Source organism: Vicugna pacos, chromosome 6, assembly GCF_048564905.1.
Source record: "Vicugna pacos chromosome 6, VicPac4, whole genome shotgun sequence".
Taxonomy (NCBI): Eukaryota; Metazoa; Chordata; class Mammalia; order Artiodactyla; family Camelidae; genus Vicugna; species Vicugna pacos.
This window is the reverse complement of record NC_132992.1, coordinates 15,404,959-15,421,945: the sequence shown is the minus strand read 5'-3', so window position 1 is coordinate 15,421,945 and position 16,987 is coordinate 15,404,959. Positions and strand designations below refer to the sequence as shown.

Genomic DNA, 16,987 nt, shown 5'->3' with positions numbered 1-16,987 from the left:
ATCAAGAGTATGTTAAATAACACAATAATGAGACAGTGAGCAAAATTTGGAAAGTGGGACATCCTGTAAGACAACAGAGCTCATCTCTTGGGAAGGTCAAGGTCACGGGGGCAAAACGTAGGAGGACTGCTCTTTCAATTTTCGTGTTCATTTGAACTGTTCTACAAGGGAGGTGGAAAAATATTTAACTGTGAATCATTAGAGTCTCTCCCTTCCACGCATCCTCAGTTTCCTAGCCTTCCCCATGCTGTGTTCTAGTTGCCTGGTAAAACCTCAGCTCTGGCTAAATCCAACTCTTAGCTCACTGTGTGCTGGCACCTGGCAGCTGAATGGGGCTGGGGAAAAATCCATACACGCAAAGGTGCGCGCACACACACGCGCGCGCGTATACACACAGGCAGGACTCAGTTAAGTTCAAGTGGGCCCTTCGTGCACAAGGCAATTCTACTACATTTCCTAGTCCATCCAATCTCACCTTTTTGGATAACTATTTTATTCTTCGCCCTCTCTCCACTCAGCTCCATTCCCTCCCCACTCAGCCTCAGCTAAAGACTTTATTTCCTGTGTTACTAAAAAGCGTAAGCAACTAGAATCTCTGCACCCTTCAACCACCAGGATCTGGGACCATGTATTCAACCTTCCCTCCTGTTACTGTGGATGAACTTCTGTGTCCCTTGTCAAGGCCAGCCCCACTTGTCACATGGAGCCCCTTCACATCTTCCCTAACACACTCCTTTCTCCTGTATCATCAGTTTTCCTCTGTAATTCACCATTCCCATCAAAACACGCATGCTATAATATCCTGTATCTTAACAAACAAAAGCTCCTTGGACAGAACGTCCCTTTCAGCTCTGTTCCATTTCTCTGCCTCCTTCTGACAAACTCCTTGGAAGGGTTGTCTGTACCTGCTGCCTCTGATTCTTCTCCCTGGATTCTCTACTAGGGTCAGACTTTTGCTGCTGCCACTTTATTGAAACTGCTCTTGTCAAAGAGACTCATGATCTCCCTGGTGCTAAATACAATGCCCCTGTCTCTGTCCAGTCATGTGACACCATCCGGAAGGTTGACAATTCCATCCTCCCTGACCGCATTCCTCACCTGGCTTTCAGACCATCACACTCTCCTAGTTTTTCTGTTCTCTGTGTGGCTGCCCTTCTCAGCCTCCTTTGCTAGTTTCTGACTACAGTGGAGGGTCTGAAGGCTCAGACCTTCTTTCTTAACCTCCCATTCAACTGTGTCCTCTAGGTGAGTCAAGTCAAAATATCCGAAATAGGATCCTGTTACCTCACCCTCCCAGACTCGCTCCAGACATCTCATCTTCTATATAGCACTTCTCTACCTGCTTATAGTGTGACAACCACCCTGGTTTGTCCAGGAATGTCTCAGCTTTAGCGTTGGAAGTCCCACATCGTGGGACATCCACTAGTCCCAGGCAAAGCAAGACACTTGGTCACCTTACTGATAACGTATGTTTTACCTTTTCACTGTTGGTGTGTTAGCAATGTAACAGTGTATTTGCCCAGAAGGGTAGGGATTTGGGGCTGGTTTGTTCATGGTTCCTGGTGTACACAAGAAGGTCTCAATAAATATTTGTTTAGTGAATGAATGGAGAGTGAATAATGACTATGATGGGTTAGCATCATCCAGTACTTGGCATATAGTCAGTTCTCAATAAATGTATATTTGCAGAATAACTAATGAATTCAGTATAAATTTATATATAATTAAAACAGACATATAAATAGTATAACCATAATGGTATATAAATTGCTAACAGACTCACAGATACGACCCTGGTTAGCATGTTAAATGCCAAGTCCCCTTGGAATGCATGCTACTTACATTCTTGCTTGATATTCATGACAAACACTAATGTATACACACGACCTATAGTGTCTTGCATGACGTCTGTAGACCCTCATTCGTTTAGAGCATCCCTGCCCAGGGAATCGAGCACATTTTATCCACAGATGACCAGGTGGATCTTCCCCCAAAGCTCCCAGTTGCTTCAGCAGAATCCTTCCTGACGTCCCCCCACCTGAAGTTCTGCAGCCCCCACCACTTCAGGACGTAGCTAGTTTGGGAAGTTGGGCCATAATCTCAGCACAGTTGTAAAGACTACAGATGTCATATTTTTCAGAAGAGGAAAAATCTGGCAAACGATCCAAAGAAAAAGAAAAAGAAAAAGCTTTGTGAGGTCCAGTGGGGTCTTTTCAAGAAGTACGGGTAGTTCTGGAAGGACCAGAAGAGCAGGCAGGGAAGGAGATGGGGACAAACATGTCCTATTCCTGAGGGGAGCTCAGCCCTTAAGAACAAAATTGAGCGGCTCAGAGGCAATTAAGGAGAACACAGAGGCTCCGACCAGAGAAAAGCCTGTGAGGACAGGACAAGGAAGGAGCTGGGGGAGCGGGGAGAGGGGCAGAGTGGGTTGTTGTCCAGGTCCTCAGCGTGAATCAGCACCTGACTCTGTCAGGGTCGCTACGGTCACGTTCCTGATGAGGACAACAGGGTGGTCAGAAGCCACGTGTACCGTATCGAGATTCCTATTTCAGGAATTGGCTTTGGGGTTCCTGGGAATTTATTTGGTGATCTAAGTATCTAGTGTGTACAGGCAGTTTCTGTTCTGGCCCTCCAGTCCTTCCTCGCGTGCTTCCTTCTTCCCTCCAGGTCTGGACTTGCACTCCCACCCCCTGAGCTAGACTTAAGGGTGAGACAGTGAGACAAAACCACTCCAACCTGCTTAGCTATTTTCCCTAACCCCAGGGAAGGGCCCCACTGCCCTGGAAGCATCTTACTTTCTCTTCTCCCTCACGCTTTGCACGCAGCACACTGTAATCACCTGGGGAGCTGTAGACACTACTGATGCCTGGGTCCCCCCACCCAGAGACTGTAAAAGTTGGGGTGAGGCCTGGGCAGTGGGTGACTTTAATGTGCAGCCAGGGTGAGAAGCACTGCTCTGGGTCCTGAGCTGCAGGCAGTAGCCTTTTGGAGAAATAGCCTGTGGGTCCCTTCACCTGTATCTGAGGGCAGGGGGTGACAGGGAAGGCAGACACTGACTTGAGGAGGGCTGGAAGGCAGTCTGCTGTGCTGGGGAATGAAAGAGCAGGACGCGTGTCCCAGTCCCCCAAGCCCAGTTATCATCGGTTCTAGGACATTTTGAGACTAGTCAGTTGTAAAAGTGAGTCAAGTATTGATTTTGAAAATGAGAACATACCAGATGCACTCCAGTTTATCTGAGCAGCGCTCAGTAGACCAAGGGAAGTAAAATGGAGGACTAACTCTGCTCTTGTTATTAGAGCAGTGGATCTCCAACTGGCGTGTGCCTCAGAGTCACCTGGGGGGCTTGTGAAAAGCGATCTCTGGGCCTCACCCCCAGACTCTTATTTAGTGAGCCAGGGTGGGACCCAAGTATGGGCGTTTTTCACAAGTTCTCAGGTATGTGGATACTGCTGATGGAGGGACCCCGCTCTTAGAACCACAGCCTTGGACTGTTTCACTATGAACCCAGTGAACAACATTTCCACCTGAAGCTATTTATGTTTAAGTGTATAAACGTGGTCTGCCTTAGCTATTCTTTGAAGTTTTACAACACCACACTGAGCGAAACAGAGAAAACCCAGGTGGCTATCTAGGCACCGGTTTGGTCGAAAATAGCATTCTGGTAGAGTAAGAAATATTTGGAAGGGTAGCAGATTTTTCTTCCCTGTTCCCCTTTTTCATGTATTTGGTTCAAAGAATTGGGCTTTGAGTTCATCATGGTGTTTTACAAAATGATGTTTGTTATCTTGGCCTGGAAAAAAACCCAATGTAGTTTCCAGAAATGCTTCACTTACTTTTGGGCGATAGTGTGTATCTGATCAAATAATTCTAATATCATAAAAACCTCTTGCTCAGTTTTAGTTTGTGGGTAAATCTTGTCAAGGATTATAAATATAAAAACTCATAATGTGACAACTTAGAGGTAGCTTTGCTGACAATCTAGGAAATAGAGCTGAGTGTCTAGAACATCTACTGATGTTTGCTTTCTTTTAAACTCTGCGTTTTCTATGATCATTCAATAAGAAAATGACTATTTCACAAAACTAATTCTTCACAGTCAGTGCATATTTGGTTAATCCTCCAGTGAATTCAACCTGCTGAAGTTATCCAGAAAATATAACAGAGCAGGGAGAGTGAGGGGAACATTTTTTCGTAGGTAATGTTGTTCCTAGTTTGCATAATGTCACTCACAAGGACACTGGCACCCAGTCACCAATAGGGTAGAAGCATATGAATGGTGCCTTCTTCCACTGACGACCCTTCTAGAGTTTCTCAGTGCCCTGGCATTAGAAACACATTTGGAAATAGATACAGTCAGATTTCTCTGTCTCAGGTTTTTGTTTCTGTTATTGTTCTTTGTTTTAATGGTTATTTTAGGGATAAAACTCAACATCTTAGGAAAGCAATGAGATGATACCTCTCCCTAAAGTACGTTTTGTCAGAGCCGAATCACGTGCATCTGAGTTTCTATATTCACTGTTCAGGGAGAGTTTGAATAGTTTTGCAGCTCTCCAGAATTCTTTATCTGTGTACCTTGGGCTTCAAGCAAAGCCTAATCATAGCACTTGTCTACAGTTTCAGAGTTTTATCTAGAAATTACTCACCTTCATATAAGTAGTAAAAATATAGAAACAAAGATGGCCAGATATCACAATAAGTTTCTTTTCTAAAAGATAAAACCCCAGCCTTGATTATAAAATATGTCCCTGATTAGTAACAGACTTACTTGCTGATAATGAGTGTTTCCTCTCCACATATCCAGACTCTCATGAATTCTCCGTACATCTTGTTGTAGTAGTTGGAGGCACTGCCGATCCCCATCCACAGGAACCTGCAGTGGGAAATGAGGGGCCCAATTCCCAGACAATAGCCAGGACCTAGGGAAGTCATCAGATCACAGTCAGTATTTCAGCAACACCAAAAAGACAAACTGCTCGAAGTTACTGCTGTTTCCTGTTGTTTTTCTCTAAACGTTCTTTTACATCTTCTGATGTATATAGGTGAATCACACATTTGAAAAACGATTAAAACAACAGCTTAAGCTTAACATGAGGATCTGCAGCTCCATGAGTGAGAAACAGTCCAAGGTACGCACCGCTCCAGTTACATTTGGTCTCTGTCATTTCATTCCGTATCAACTGGAGCAGGTGTCTACTCTTTTCTTGCTGTGTTAAGTGGTGTCCGTGAGTTTCAAATGCAGCTCAGTCAGTCCCTCTAGTAACAAGCAAGAAAACCAGGACAAGTGATGTGTTGACGGATCGATCTGGCTGCCTAGTTTTATCTGAAAACTTTGTGTTTGAAAGCACAAGTCTGTGAAATGGGTGGGTTTGAATTAGGTTGTGTTTTGGTGTCATCCTTTTAACTGTGAGGAACATGGTCTGCAAAGATAATGTGCAAACAAAAAGCGTTCATTTCTCTTTTTTTTCCTCCTTCGAAAAGGATTCCGTTTAAGAAAAGAATCTCAGCTAAATCTCATTAGATCAAATAAAGTTAAGCACTGAGGAATTAGGCAGTGGGTCTGATCAGTGTCTAGACCAGAGTCTGAGTTCAGTGATGTGGTTTTACTGAAGAGCAGTGGCCCTCACACCCTTGCTTATGTAGACGGTGACAGAATTGTGAAGAGCACGAATCCAGTGAACAGCCAGCGAACTTGCTGTTGTTTATATCAGAGAACAAACAGGGTGGCTGATTTTAGTGGTGGTGGTGAAAAGTGAGTCAGAAACTTTTTGGAATGGTTTTAGGAGCTTTATTGTAAAGTTACAACATTTCTATCTCTTAGTCCTTTAATTGCATTCTTTCAGTGAAATGGTCATGAAGCCAAACTCACACAACTGACCAGGATAGTACAGTGATGTCACATTATGGACAAGAGTTATGTAATTATCTATGAAATCTAAGTTTTTGTGTAAATCATCTAAATTGAAGCTTAGCCCCAAATTTGGCAAAAAGGTTTACTCATAACCTTGCAGTAGCTGGGTAAATGTGGACAAGACTGTCAGAATTTTTTTTTTCTGTCTTTAAATTTCTTTGTTAATGTCTATAGGACAAAACAAGGATTTGGGTTCTTTGGGTCAAAAGTTCTTAATCTTAGAATTGTTCTGATAACACTGTATTGTTAGTAAATAACTGACAATATTAAAATAATGTCGTTAAGTTCTCAAAAAGAATTAAGCAAGCAGTTTTGATTTTATACATATTTCCTTAAAATGTCATCAGATATACTGACCTCTTATTAACTGAAATGTGCATAATAACAATATACTTTACTAAATATTTATAGCTTAAAACATTGTAGATACTCAATAAATTTTTCCTGAATGAATTTTTGAAGTTAATTAGACACGTGTAAAGGATAAAGTTTTGAATGGTATCCTTATTTAGAGTATTTTAGATGTATTACATTTTGGTAAAAATGGAAAAATATCATTTTATCTCATACATTCAGTCCATGTGAAGTCAAACATCTTTCGATTCGGGAATAGACTTAGTCAACAGACATTTACTTAGCATAAACATACGCTAAGCCCATAAGCAACAAAACCATATAAATGAAAGGCAGTGCTTTTTATGTTTTATTTAAAAGTTTGGTGCTATATAGAAAGTCTTAGTATTTAGGAACCACAATTCAGATTTCAAATATGACAGTGGAAGACCTGTATCTACTGAACATAGGCAACCTTACTCATCCAGGAGACACTGAGCCGCTGCTAGGTAAAAACACTAGCTCTAAGTTAGAGACTGGAGATGGTATGATAAGTATAACTAGTGTGATTCTTTCATTTACTTGTATATTTTACACCCTCCAGCTAGAGAGAAGGATGCTCTAGGAGGGGAGAGATTTTGGTAGGCTATTAGGTGAATACTGGTTGCATCCACATTAAGCTGCCCTTTGCTTCTCAGATTCAGGAATGCTTATCTAGGCATGCAGTGACTGCGGGAGCCTCTTGCACACCCTGAGAGGAGCAGTAAATACTTCACTGCATTTTTCTGCAGAAACAGCCTCCATGAAGCCAACAGCTAGGACTTCCCACCCACTGTGGCATTCCATGCTAGGTATACACCCTAAAGAAACCTGTGCACACAAACGTTCATAGCAGCACTGTTCACAGTAGCCCCTAACTGGAGACACCCCAAATGTCCATCAACAGTAGAACGGACGATTAAACCATGAGATGTTCATGCGTACCATATGAACTGCAGCTGCATGCCACAACCTGGATGAACCTTATAGGCATAAAAGTGATCCAAAAAGCAAGATAGAAGAATAGTAATGTAAGATTCTATTGCTAAAACATGTGAAACCAGGCACAATCAAGGTATATTGTTTGGAATGTGAAATTAGGTGAAAAAAACTATAAAGTAGCAAGAGAGTGATCGTCACAAAACAGATGATTGTTTACTTCTAGGGGTGAAAGAGGGTATGCTTGAAAAGGCACCTGAGGGGCTTCTGGGATGCTGCTAACATTTCTTGTCCTGGACTGTGAGGACCCATTTATTTGTGCACTTTTCTGTAAAGCAGATTTTTAATGGGGAAAAGGGGACTTTGTCGCCATGTCCTTTACCCAGTGCCGCCTAGGGATGTGGTGCTCAGGGTAGAGAGAGGTTCTTGGGGAGAGATGCACGTGTAAGTTTGGGCATGGCCCTGTGTCCTTGGGGAAGGGACAGCTGCCAGGTGGAATCTTGGGCAGAGATCTTTGAACTGGGGCAGTTTCCCCAAATTGAAGCTTACAAAACCCCCAAGTAGGAGTGACTCTTTTCTCCCCCAGCCATCATAGCCCTCCCTGGCACTAAGTCCTTTGCCTATGTGTGTCATCTTTGCACACTCCTTGGCCCCCCGCCCCCAGCATCAGATATCCTAGGGCCTCTCGGTAAAGGGAGGTTGAAGAAGCTTATATCTGAGTCCCAGTTTCATCACTTACTAGCTGTGGACATCTACCCTCTGTAAGTATTAAGGTTCTTCATCTGCAAAATAGGCCTCAGCACACCCACCTCACCAGAATACCAGGAGGTTCACAAGAGAACATGGCCGAAACTGCATGAAACTGCTTTGAAAACTGTAACTTACTTAAGGGCTTTGGCTCATTATACCCTGTTAATTCTTTGGTTTTCACTGACCTTGAGAATCCCCAACCTATAAAACCAAGAAGCCAGAGAGAGACAGTGGTTGGAGGAATCTAGCAAAAGAAATCCAAAAGTATTGGTCAGTAAGAACCATCCAACAAGAACAGTGTCCTGACCTTCCTTTCCCCAGCCAGGAGTCACAGGATCTCAGTCTGGGCCACTAGAGGGCTCTGAACAGACTTCACATTTTCCCAGGGAAAGCATAGAACTAGAAGCTCCCTGGTAGCAAAATGATCATCCACCTGGGGTTTAGGACTTCCTGGTGCGCCCCCCCTCCCCCCGCCCCTCCTATTCCCAGTTTCCTTCCTGCTGAGGTGCTGGCAAGTGATTTCCCTTCTCTGGTCTTTAGCCCCTCACCTTTGGAAAGAGGCGTTTGAACACAGTTTCTCATACTTATCATAAGGATTTGCCTGGACAAGGCAGATGCCCTCTCTGGGCTCAGTTTTCCCTTCCCCAGATGAAGGGTTTGGGCTCCTCACTTTGCTCTCAACTCTGACTGCTCAGGAAGATCACTCTGGGAGATTTTTTAAAAATCCACATGAGGACTCACCTCAGGCAGGGTTGAGAACCACAGGACTATGTGCTCTAGAATCCAGACCCAGGACACTTTGCACCAACCCCACACTCCCACTCAGCATCACGCTGTGAAGAGGCCCACCACACGTGAAAGTGTTTAATGACCATGCTCTTGAAATAAAGCCTTATCATATGTCTTATTGGGTTGTGGTCACATGTCTGCCATGAGGAATTTTCCCAGATAACTAAAATACAGTCTGGTATTTGTAGGTTAATCTGATAGTGTGGGGTGGTGGGGTTTCTACTGGAATTATCTGGGTAATTATATTATGTTCTACTTTTGATTGATCCACAGAGCTTGTTGAAGTTTCTTTCAGGGTGTGATGGTTCCAAGGGAACCCTAGTGGTCCCATTTTTCTTCCACTGTCCACGTCCCACCCAGCCCTTGTAGTGGCACCAATATTACAACCCAAGAATAAAAGAAAATGAAGAGCGGGTTAGAGAAGGGCTAAGTTCAAGAAAGGGAGAGGGCAGAAGACAGGGATGAGGGAAAGTGTGAGGGAGAAGGAAGGGAGTACAGAAGGCATTCCAGAGATATTTTCACCTTCAGAGCAAAATTGGAGTATATTTGAGTAAAGAGGAAAAAACGCCCTAGAATTTTACCTTGCTCCATCCCTTCTTAAACTTACTTTAAAGGGTACTTGTGTCAATTCTATTTTACTAAAGTAAAGTGTGGACTGAAAGGGAGTATCTAAAACATTTTTTGATATTTTTATTTAACATGTGCAGATAACTGGCTTAAAAATATTTCCTTGAGTCCTCACTCGCTAACATTGTCATTGTGTTTATCCATCTCCTCAGCTTTGTTCTTTGTCCTTTTGTAAAATTTCCTTTACCCTCATGGGCCAAAAGCCCAAGCAAAAAATCTCCTTAAGTACAGAACTAAATGACTGACTTACCTGGTATTGAGGATGTGTCCTCATGATTCCAAACCAAGAGGAGAAAGGCAGCGAGCAGCAGGATTGCCATAGCGGCAACAGGCACGCCTCCGGACACCATGCTGGTGATGTTATAATAATGCATTGGGTTCAGCATTTCCAAAACCATCTTGTGTTGCTTGATCTCAGGGGAAGCAATTTAAAGTCCTGTGGAATTCAGAGGGTCAGAAAAATTAGAGAATTCTTGAAAACGTACATTTAGTACTTCTATTGCTTCAGAGGATGCTGTACTGCAGAGATGGGTGCTTTGTTTTATAACGTGATTGGACACTTAGACAAGACAAATTTGTGGTTACAAGTCAAAACAAGTAAGCCCAAGAAAGATCTTTTGGCTTGAAGTGCAGCATTTCTGACCTTGGTAGAGTCTCAGGTTCGTTTAGACGCTTAGTCTGATAGAACCTTATCATCTTGCCCTTGAGTGGGTAGAGTGACTGAAATCCAAATTAAGAGCCAAATTTCTTACCAAAATACATGAAAATTAAGCTCATTCCAGAGTTGGAGTCATCCCGTGATTCCATCAGCAGATTTTTTTAGGCAATATTTTTCTCTTGCAGCCAAATTAATGAAAAAAAAATTCCCCAACACCCTTCCTTGCTCAAAATTACTTACCCTGAGAGTGAGCTTCTCCAGTAAGAAGGTGTTTCTTGTGCCTCACTGAGGCATTCTCAGAGCCTCTCCTAAAGTTGTATATTGAAATCAGTGTGACTCACTCAGGAAAGTCTTTTTCTTTTTTTTTTTAACATTTTTTATTGATTTATAATCACTTTACAGTGTGTCAAATTCCAGTGTTCAGCACAATTTTTCAGTCATTCATGGACATATACACACTCATTGTCACATTTTTTTCTGAGTTATCATAACATTTTGTGTATATTTCCCTGTGCTATAGAGTGTAATCTTGTTTATCTATTCTCCAATTTTGAAATCCCATTCTATCCCTTCCCTCCCTCCACCCCCCTGGCAACCACAAGTCTGTATTCTCTGTCTGTGAGTCTATTTCTGTCCTGTATTTATGCTTTGTTTTTGTTTGTTTGTTTGTTTGTTTTTGTTTTTGTTTTTTAGATTCCACATATGAGCGATCTCATATGGTATTTTTTTTCTCTTTCTGGCTTACTTCACTTAGAGTGACATTCTCCAGGAGCATCCATGTTGCTGCAAATGGAAAGTCTTTTTCTATTGCCTTGATGAGTTAAAATCTCTTGCACCTTGGGCTGGAGGAAGCAGTACACATGGGGCCAGCTTCAGAGTTAGTATGAATGGGGAAGCAGGAAGAAAGGAGAAGACAGACATAGTAGATGCCAGAAATAGGCTCAGGTGTCACTCAGCAACCAATCTCCCCATAGCAGCTAATCTCTTGTGCCAGACAGTTTTCAGTTTGATTTGCTGGTTCTGTTGTATTTTTCTTCCTTTTTTAAAAATTTTATTGTGTTGAGTTATAGTCAGTTTACAATGTTGTGTCAATTTCCAGTGTAGAGCACAGTTTTTCAGTTATACATGAACATGCATATATTCGCTGTCACATTCTTTTCACCACAAGATCTTGTATATATTTCCCTGTGCTATACAGTATAATCTTGTTCATCTATTCTATATATACCTGTCAGAATCTACAAATTTTGAACTCCTAGTCTTTCCCTTCCCACCTGCCTCCACCCTGGCAACCACAAGTTTGTATTCTATGTCTATGAGTCTGTTTCTGTTTTGTATTTATGTTCATTTGTCTTTTTCTTTCCTTCTCTTTTTTTAGATTCCACATATGAGCAATCTGCTATGGTATTTTTCTTTCTCTTTCTGGCTTACTTCACTTAGAATAACATTCTCCAGGGACATCCATGTTGCTGCAAATGGCGTTATGTTGTCGGTTTTTATGGCTGAGTAGTATTCCATTGTATAAATATACCACCTCTTCTTTATCCAGTCATCTGTTGATGGACATTTAGGCTGTTTCCATATCTTGGCTTTTGTAAATAGTGCTGTTAGGAACATTGGGGTGCAGGTGTCTTTTTGAAGTAGGGTTCCTTCTGGATGTATGCCCAGGAGTGGGATTCCTGGGTCATATCGTAAGTCTATTCGTAGTCTTTTGAGGAATCTCCATACTGTTTTCCACAGTGGCTGTACTAAACTGCATTCCCACCAGCAGTGTAGGACGGTTCCCTTTTCTCCACAGCCTCTCCAGCATTTGTCATTTGTGGATTTTTGAATGATGGCCATTCTGACTCGTGTGAGGTGATACCTCATTGTAGTTTTGATTTGCATTTCTTTGATAATTAGTGATATTGAGCATTTTTTCATGTGCCTATTTATCATTCAGATGTCTTCCTTGGAGAATTGCTTGTTTAGGTCTTCTGCCCATTTTTGGATTGGGTTGTTTGTGTTTTTCTTATTAAGTCATATGAGCTGCTTGTATATTCTGGAGATCAAGCGTTTGTCAATTTCATCTTTTGGAAAAATTTTCTCCCATCCTGTAGGTTGTCATTTTGTTTTGCTTATGATTTCCTTTGCTGTGCAAAACCTTGTAAGTTTCATCGGGTCCCATTTGTTTATTCTTGCTTTTATTTCTATTGCTTGAGTAGACTGCCCTAGGAGAACATTGCTGAGATGTATGTGAGATAATGTTTTGCCTATATTTTCTTCTAGGAGGTTTATCATATCTTGTCTTATGTTTAGGTCTTTGATCCATTTTGAGTTTAATTGTGTGTATGGTGTAATGGGAGTGTTCTAGCTTCATTGATTTACATGCTGCTGTGCAGTTTTCCCAACACCATTGTTGAAGAGACTGTCTTTATTCCATTGTATATTCTTGCCTCCTTTGTTGAAGATTAATTGACCAAAAGTTTGTGGGTTCACTTCTGGGCTCTCTGTTCTGTTCCATCAGTCCATATGTTTGTTTTTGTCCCAATACCAAGCTGTTTTGATTACTGTAGCTCTGTAGTATTTTGTGAAGTCTGGGAGAGTTATTTCTCCAGCCTCTTTCTTTTTCTTCAGTAATTCTTTGGCAATTCTAGGTCTTTTGTGATTCCATATAAATTTTATTATGATTTGTTCTAGTTCTGTGAAATATGTCCTGAGTAATTTGATAGGGATTGCATTAAATCTGTAGATTGCCTTGGGCAGTGTGACCATTTTAACAATATTGGTTCTTCCAATCCAGGAGCATGGGATATCTTTCCATTTTTTTAAAGTTGTCTTTAATTTCCTTACTCAATGTTTTATAGTTCTCCATGTATAAGTCTTTCCCCTCCTTGGTTAGATTTATTCCTAGGCATTTTATTACTTTGGGTGCTATTTTAAAGGGGATTGTTTCTTTACTTTCTTTTCCTGTTGATTCATCGTTAGTGTAAAGAAATGCAACTGATTTTTGTATGTTAATCTTGTAACCTACTACCTTGCTGAATTCTGCGGTTGGTTCCAGTAGTTTTTCTGTAGAACTTTTAGAGTTTTCTATATATAGTATCATGTCATCTGCATATAGTGACACTTTTACCTCTTCTTTTCCAATTTGGATCCCTTTTATTTCTCTCTCTTGCCTAATTGCTGTGGCTAGGACTTCGAAGACTATGTTGAATTGTATTGTTTTTCTTTTCCTTTTTTCTCTTTAAGTTTTTTTTTCTGTTTTATTGGGATATAATTGACATAAAGGAGTGTTTAAGGTTAAAGTGATACAACATAATGATTGTATGTACATACATAATAAAATGACTATCACAATAAGTTTAGTGAACATCCATCATCTCATATGTATACAACATTAAAGAAATAGAAAAAAAAGTATTTCTTCCTTGTGATGAGAACACTAAAGATTTGCTCTCTTAACAACTTTCATGTATATGATACAGCAGTGTTAATTTATCTTTATTATGTTGTACATTACATCCCTAGCACTTATTTATCTTATAACTGGAAGTTTGTACCTTTTGACTGCCTTCTAAATTCTCCATCCTCCTACTCCCTGCCTATGGTAATCGTAAGTTTGATCTTCTTTTGTATAGGTTTGTTTGTTTGCTTTTGAGGTATAATTGACCCACAGCACTATGTTGGTTCCAGGGACAAAACATAGTGGTTCAATGTTTCTGTAGATTTCAAAATGATCACCAGAGTAAGTCTAGGCGCTATCTGTCACCATACTAAGATATTATGTAGTTATTATGTTCTCCACACTGTACATTTCATACCTGTGACTCATTTATTTTGTGACTGAGCATTTATACCTCTTCATCTCCTTCACATATTTCTCCCCTTCTCCCCAACTCCTTCCCTCTGGCAATCACCTGTTTGTTCTCTATATCTATGACTTTGTTTCTGTTTAGTTATGTTTGTTCATTTGTTTTGGTTTTTAGGTTTTGCATGTAAGGGAAATGATGCAGTATTTGTTTTCCTCTCTCAGACTATTTCACTTAGCAAAATACCTTCTAGGTCCATCCATGTTGTCACAAATGGTAATATTTCACTCTTTTTATGGCCCAGTAATATTCCATGTCTTTTTATCTATTTATTTGTTGATGGGCACTTAGGTTGCTTTCATATCTTGGCTATTGTAAATAATGCAACAATAAACATAGGAGTGCATATATCTCTTTTAATTACTGTGTTCATTTTCTTTCATAAATATTTGGAAGTAGAATGGAAAAAATGTCTATTCAGGTCCTTTGCCCAGTTTTTAAATTGGGTTATCTGTTTTTTTGGTATTGGATTGTAAGAGTTATCTACGTATTTTGGATTGTAACCCCTTGTTGGATATATTGTTTGAAAATGTCTTCTCCCATTCAATAGGTGGTCTTTTTATTTTGTTAATAGTTTCTTTCAATGTAAAAAATACTTTTTTGTGGTAGTCTTATTTGTGTTTGTTTTTGTTTCCCTTGTCCAAGGAGACTTATCTCAAAAAATACTGCTAACACCAGTGTCAAAGAGCTTATTGCCTATGTTTTCTTCTCTAAGTTCTATGGTTTCAGGTCTTACTTTTAAGTCTCTAATGTATTTGGAATTTATTTTTTTGTGTGGTGTGAGAAAGTAGTCCGCTTTGATTCTTTTACATTTAGCTGTCCAGTTTTCTCAATACAATTTATCAAAGAGTCTGTCTTTTCCCCGTTGCCTCCCTTTTTGTAGATTAATTGCCCATATGAGTGTGAGTTCATTTCTGCACTCTGTTATGTTCCAATGATCTGTGTGTCTGTTTTTGTGCCAGTACTGTAACTGTTTTGATGACTACAGTTTTGCAGTATAGTTTGAAATCAGGAAATGTGATACCTCCTGTTTTGTTCTTAAGATAGTCTTGGCTATTTGGGTTCATTTTTGTTTCCATACATATTTTAGAATTATTTGTTCTAATTCTTGAAGAATGTCATGGATATTTTGATAGGGATTGCATTCAACCTGTAGATTGCCTTGGATAGTATGGTCATTTTAACGACATTAATTCTTCCAGTCCATGAACACATTGTATCTTCCATCTGTTCGTGTCATCTTCAGTTTCTTTCACCAGTGTCTTATAGTTTTCTGAGTACAGATCTTTTACTTCCTTAGATTTATTCCCAGATATTTTATTCTTTTTGATGTGATTGTAAATGAAATTTTAAAAAATCTCTCATTCTGTTTGTTTTTAGTGTATAAAAATGCAACAGATTTCTGTATATTAATTTTAAATCCTGCAACTTTATCAAATTCATTGTAGTTTTTTAGTGGTGTCTTTAGGATTTTCTGTGTATAATATATCATCTGCAAACAGTGGCAGTTTTATCCCTTCCATTCAAATGTAGGTTTTTAAAAATTTCTTTTTCTTCTCTGATTGCTGTGGCTGGGGCTTCCAATACTATGTTGAATAAAAGTGGTGAGAGTGAGTATTCTTCCTTGTTCCCAATCTTTAAAGTAGAATATTTCAGCTTTTCAGCATTGAGTATGATGTTAGCTATGGGCTTGTCATATATGGCCTTTATTATGTTGAGTTATGTTCCTTCTGTTTTCACTTTGTTGAGAGTTTTTATCATGAGTGAATATTGAATTTTGTCAAAAGATTTTCTGCATCTACTGAGATGATCATATGATTTTTATTCTTCAGTTTGTTAATATAGTATATCACTAGGATTGATTTGCATATATGGAACCATCCTTTTATCCCTGAGATAAATCCCACTTGATCATTGTATATGATCCATTTAATGTATGTTAAATTTGACTTGCCAATATTTTGTTGAGGATTTTTTGCATCTATGTTCATTGATGATATTGGCCTGTAATTTTTTTTTTGTATTATCTTTGTTTACTTTTGGTATCAGTGTGATGTTGGCCTCGTAGAATGAGTTTTGAAGTGTTCCATCCTCTGAAAAATTTTGGAATAGTTTGAGAAGAATAGGTGTTAATTATCTTTGGTTATATTCTACTATGTTTGATAGAATTAATCTATGAAGCCATCTGGTCCTGGACTTTTGTTTGTTGGGAGTTTTTTTATTGCTGATTCAATTTCATTAATGATAATTGATATGTTCATATTTTCTGTTTCCTCCTGATCCATCCTTGGGAGATTGTACATTTCTAGGAATTTTTCAATTTCTTCTAGGTTTCCCATTTTATTGGCATATAATGGTTGGTAGTGATCTCTTATGATCCTATGTATTTCTGTAGTGTCAGTTATAACCTCTTTTTAATTTATGATTTTATTGATTTGGGCTCTCTTTTTTCTTGATGAGTCTGGCTGAAGTCATATCAATTTTGTTTATTTTTTCAAAGAACCAGCTTTTAGTTTCATTAATCTTTTATCTTTCTTTTTTAGACTCTATTTCATTTATTTATACTCTAATTTTTATGACTTCTTTCCTTTTACTAACTTTGAGTTTTGTTTGTTCTTCTTTTTCTAGTTTCTTTAAGTGGAAGGTTAGGTTGTTTATTCAAGATTTTTCTTGTTTCCTGAGGTAGGCTTATATTACTATAAACTTCCCTCTTACAGCTGTTTTGCAGTGTCCCATAGATTTTGGATCATTGTGTTTTCATTTTCATTTGTCTCCAGGTATTTTTTTTATTTCCTCCTTGATTTCTTCAAGGTCTCATTGGTTGTTTAGTAGCATATTATTTAGCTTCCATGTGTTTGGGTTTTTCAGTTTTTTTCTTGTAGTTGATTTGTAGTGTCATACTTTTTGATCAGAAATGATGCATGCTTTCATTTCAATATTCTTAAATTTACTGAGACTTCTTTTGTAGCCTAGGATGTGATCTGTCATAGATAACTATTCACATTTTCTAGAAAAGAGTGTGTATTCTGCTGCTTTTTGATGGATTATTCTATATATATCTATTAAGTTCATCTGGTACAATGTGTCATTTAA

General features: G+C 39.4%; 2 protein-coding genes across 8 annotated transcripts in view; one reads left to right on the top strand and one right to left on the bottom strand.

Annotated features, from left to right (window-relative positions):
* GLDN (gliomedin) overlaps nt 1-16,987 on the top strand; it is a 293,878-nt gene that overhangs the window by 122,851 nt on the left and 154,040 nt on the right. The window lies entirely within an intron of this gene.
* LOC102526537 (aromatase) overlaps nt 1-16,987 on the bottom strand; it is a 50,140-nt gene that overhangs the window by 15,868 nt on the left and 17,285 nt on the right. For all 5 annotated transcript variants that reach the window (XM_072962444.1, XM_072962441.1, XM_072962442.1 and 2 more), the window contains 2 exons: nt 9,636-9,821; nt 4,766-4,916 (listed from right to left, as the gene is read on the bottom strand). In XM_072962444.1, coding sequence (XP_072818545.1) covers nt 4,766-4,916; nt 9,636-9,783 — 299 coding nt within the window. In that variant the 5' untranslated portion in view covers nt 9,784-9,821. The remainder of the gene's footprint in view (nt 1-4,765; nt 4,917-9,635; nt 9,822-16,987) is intronic.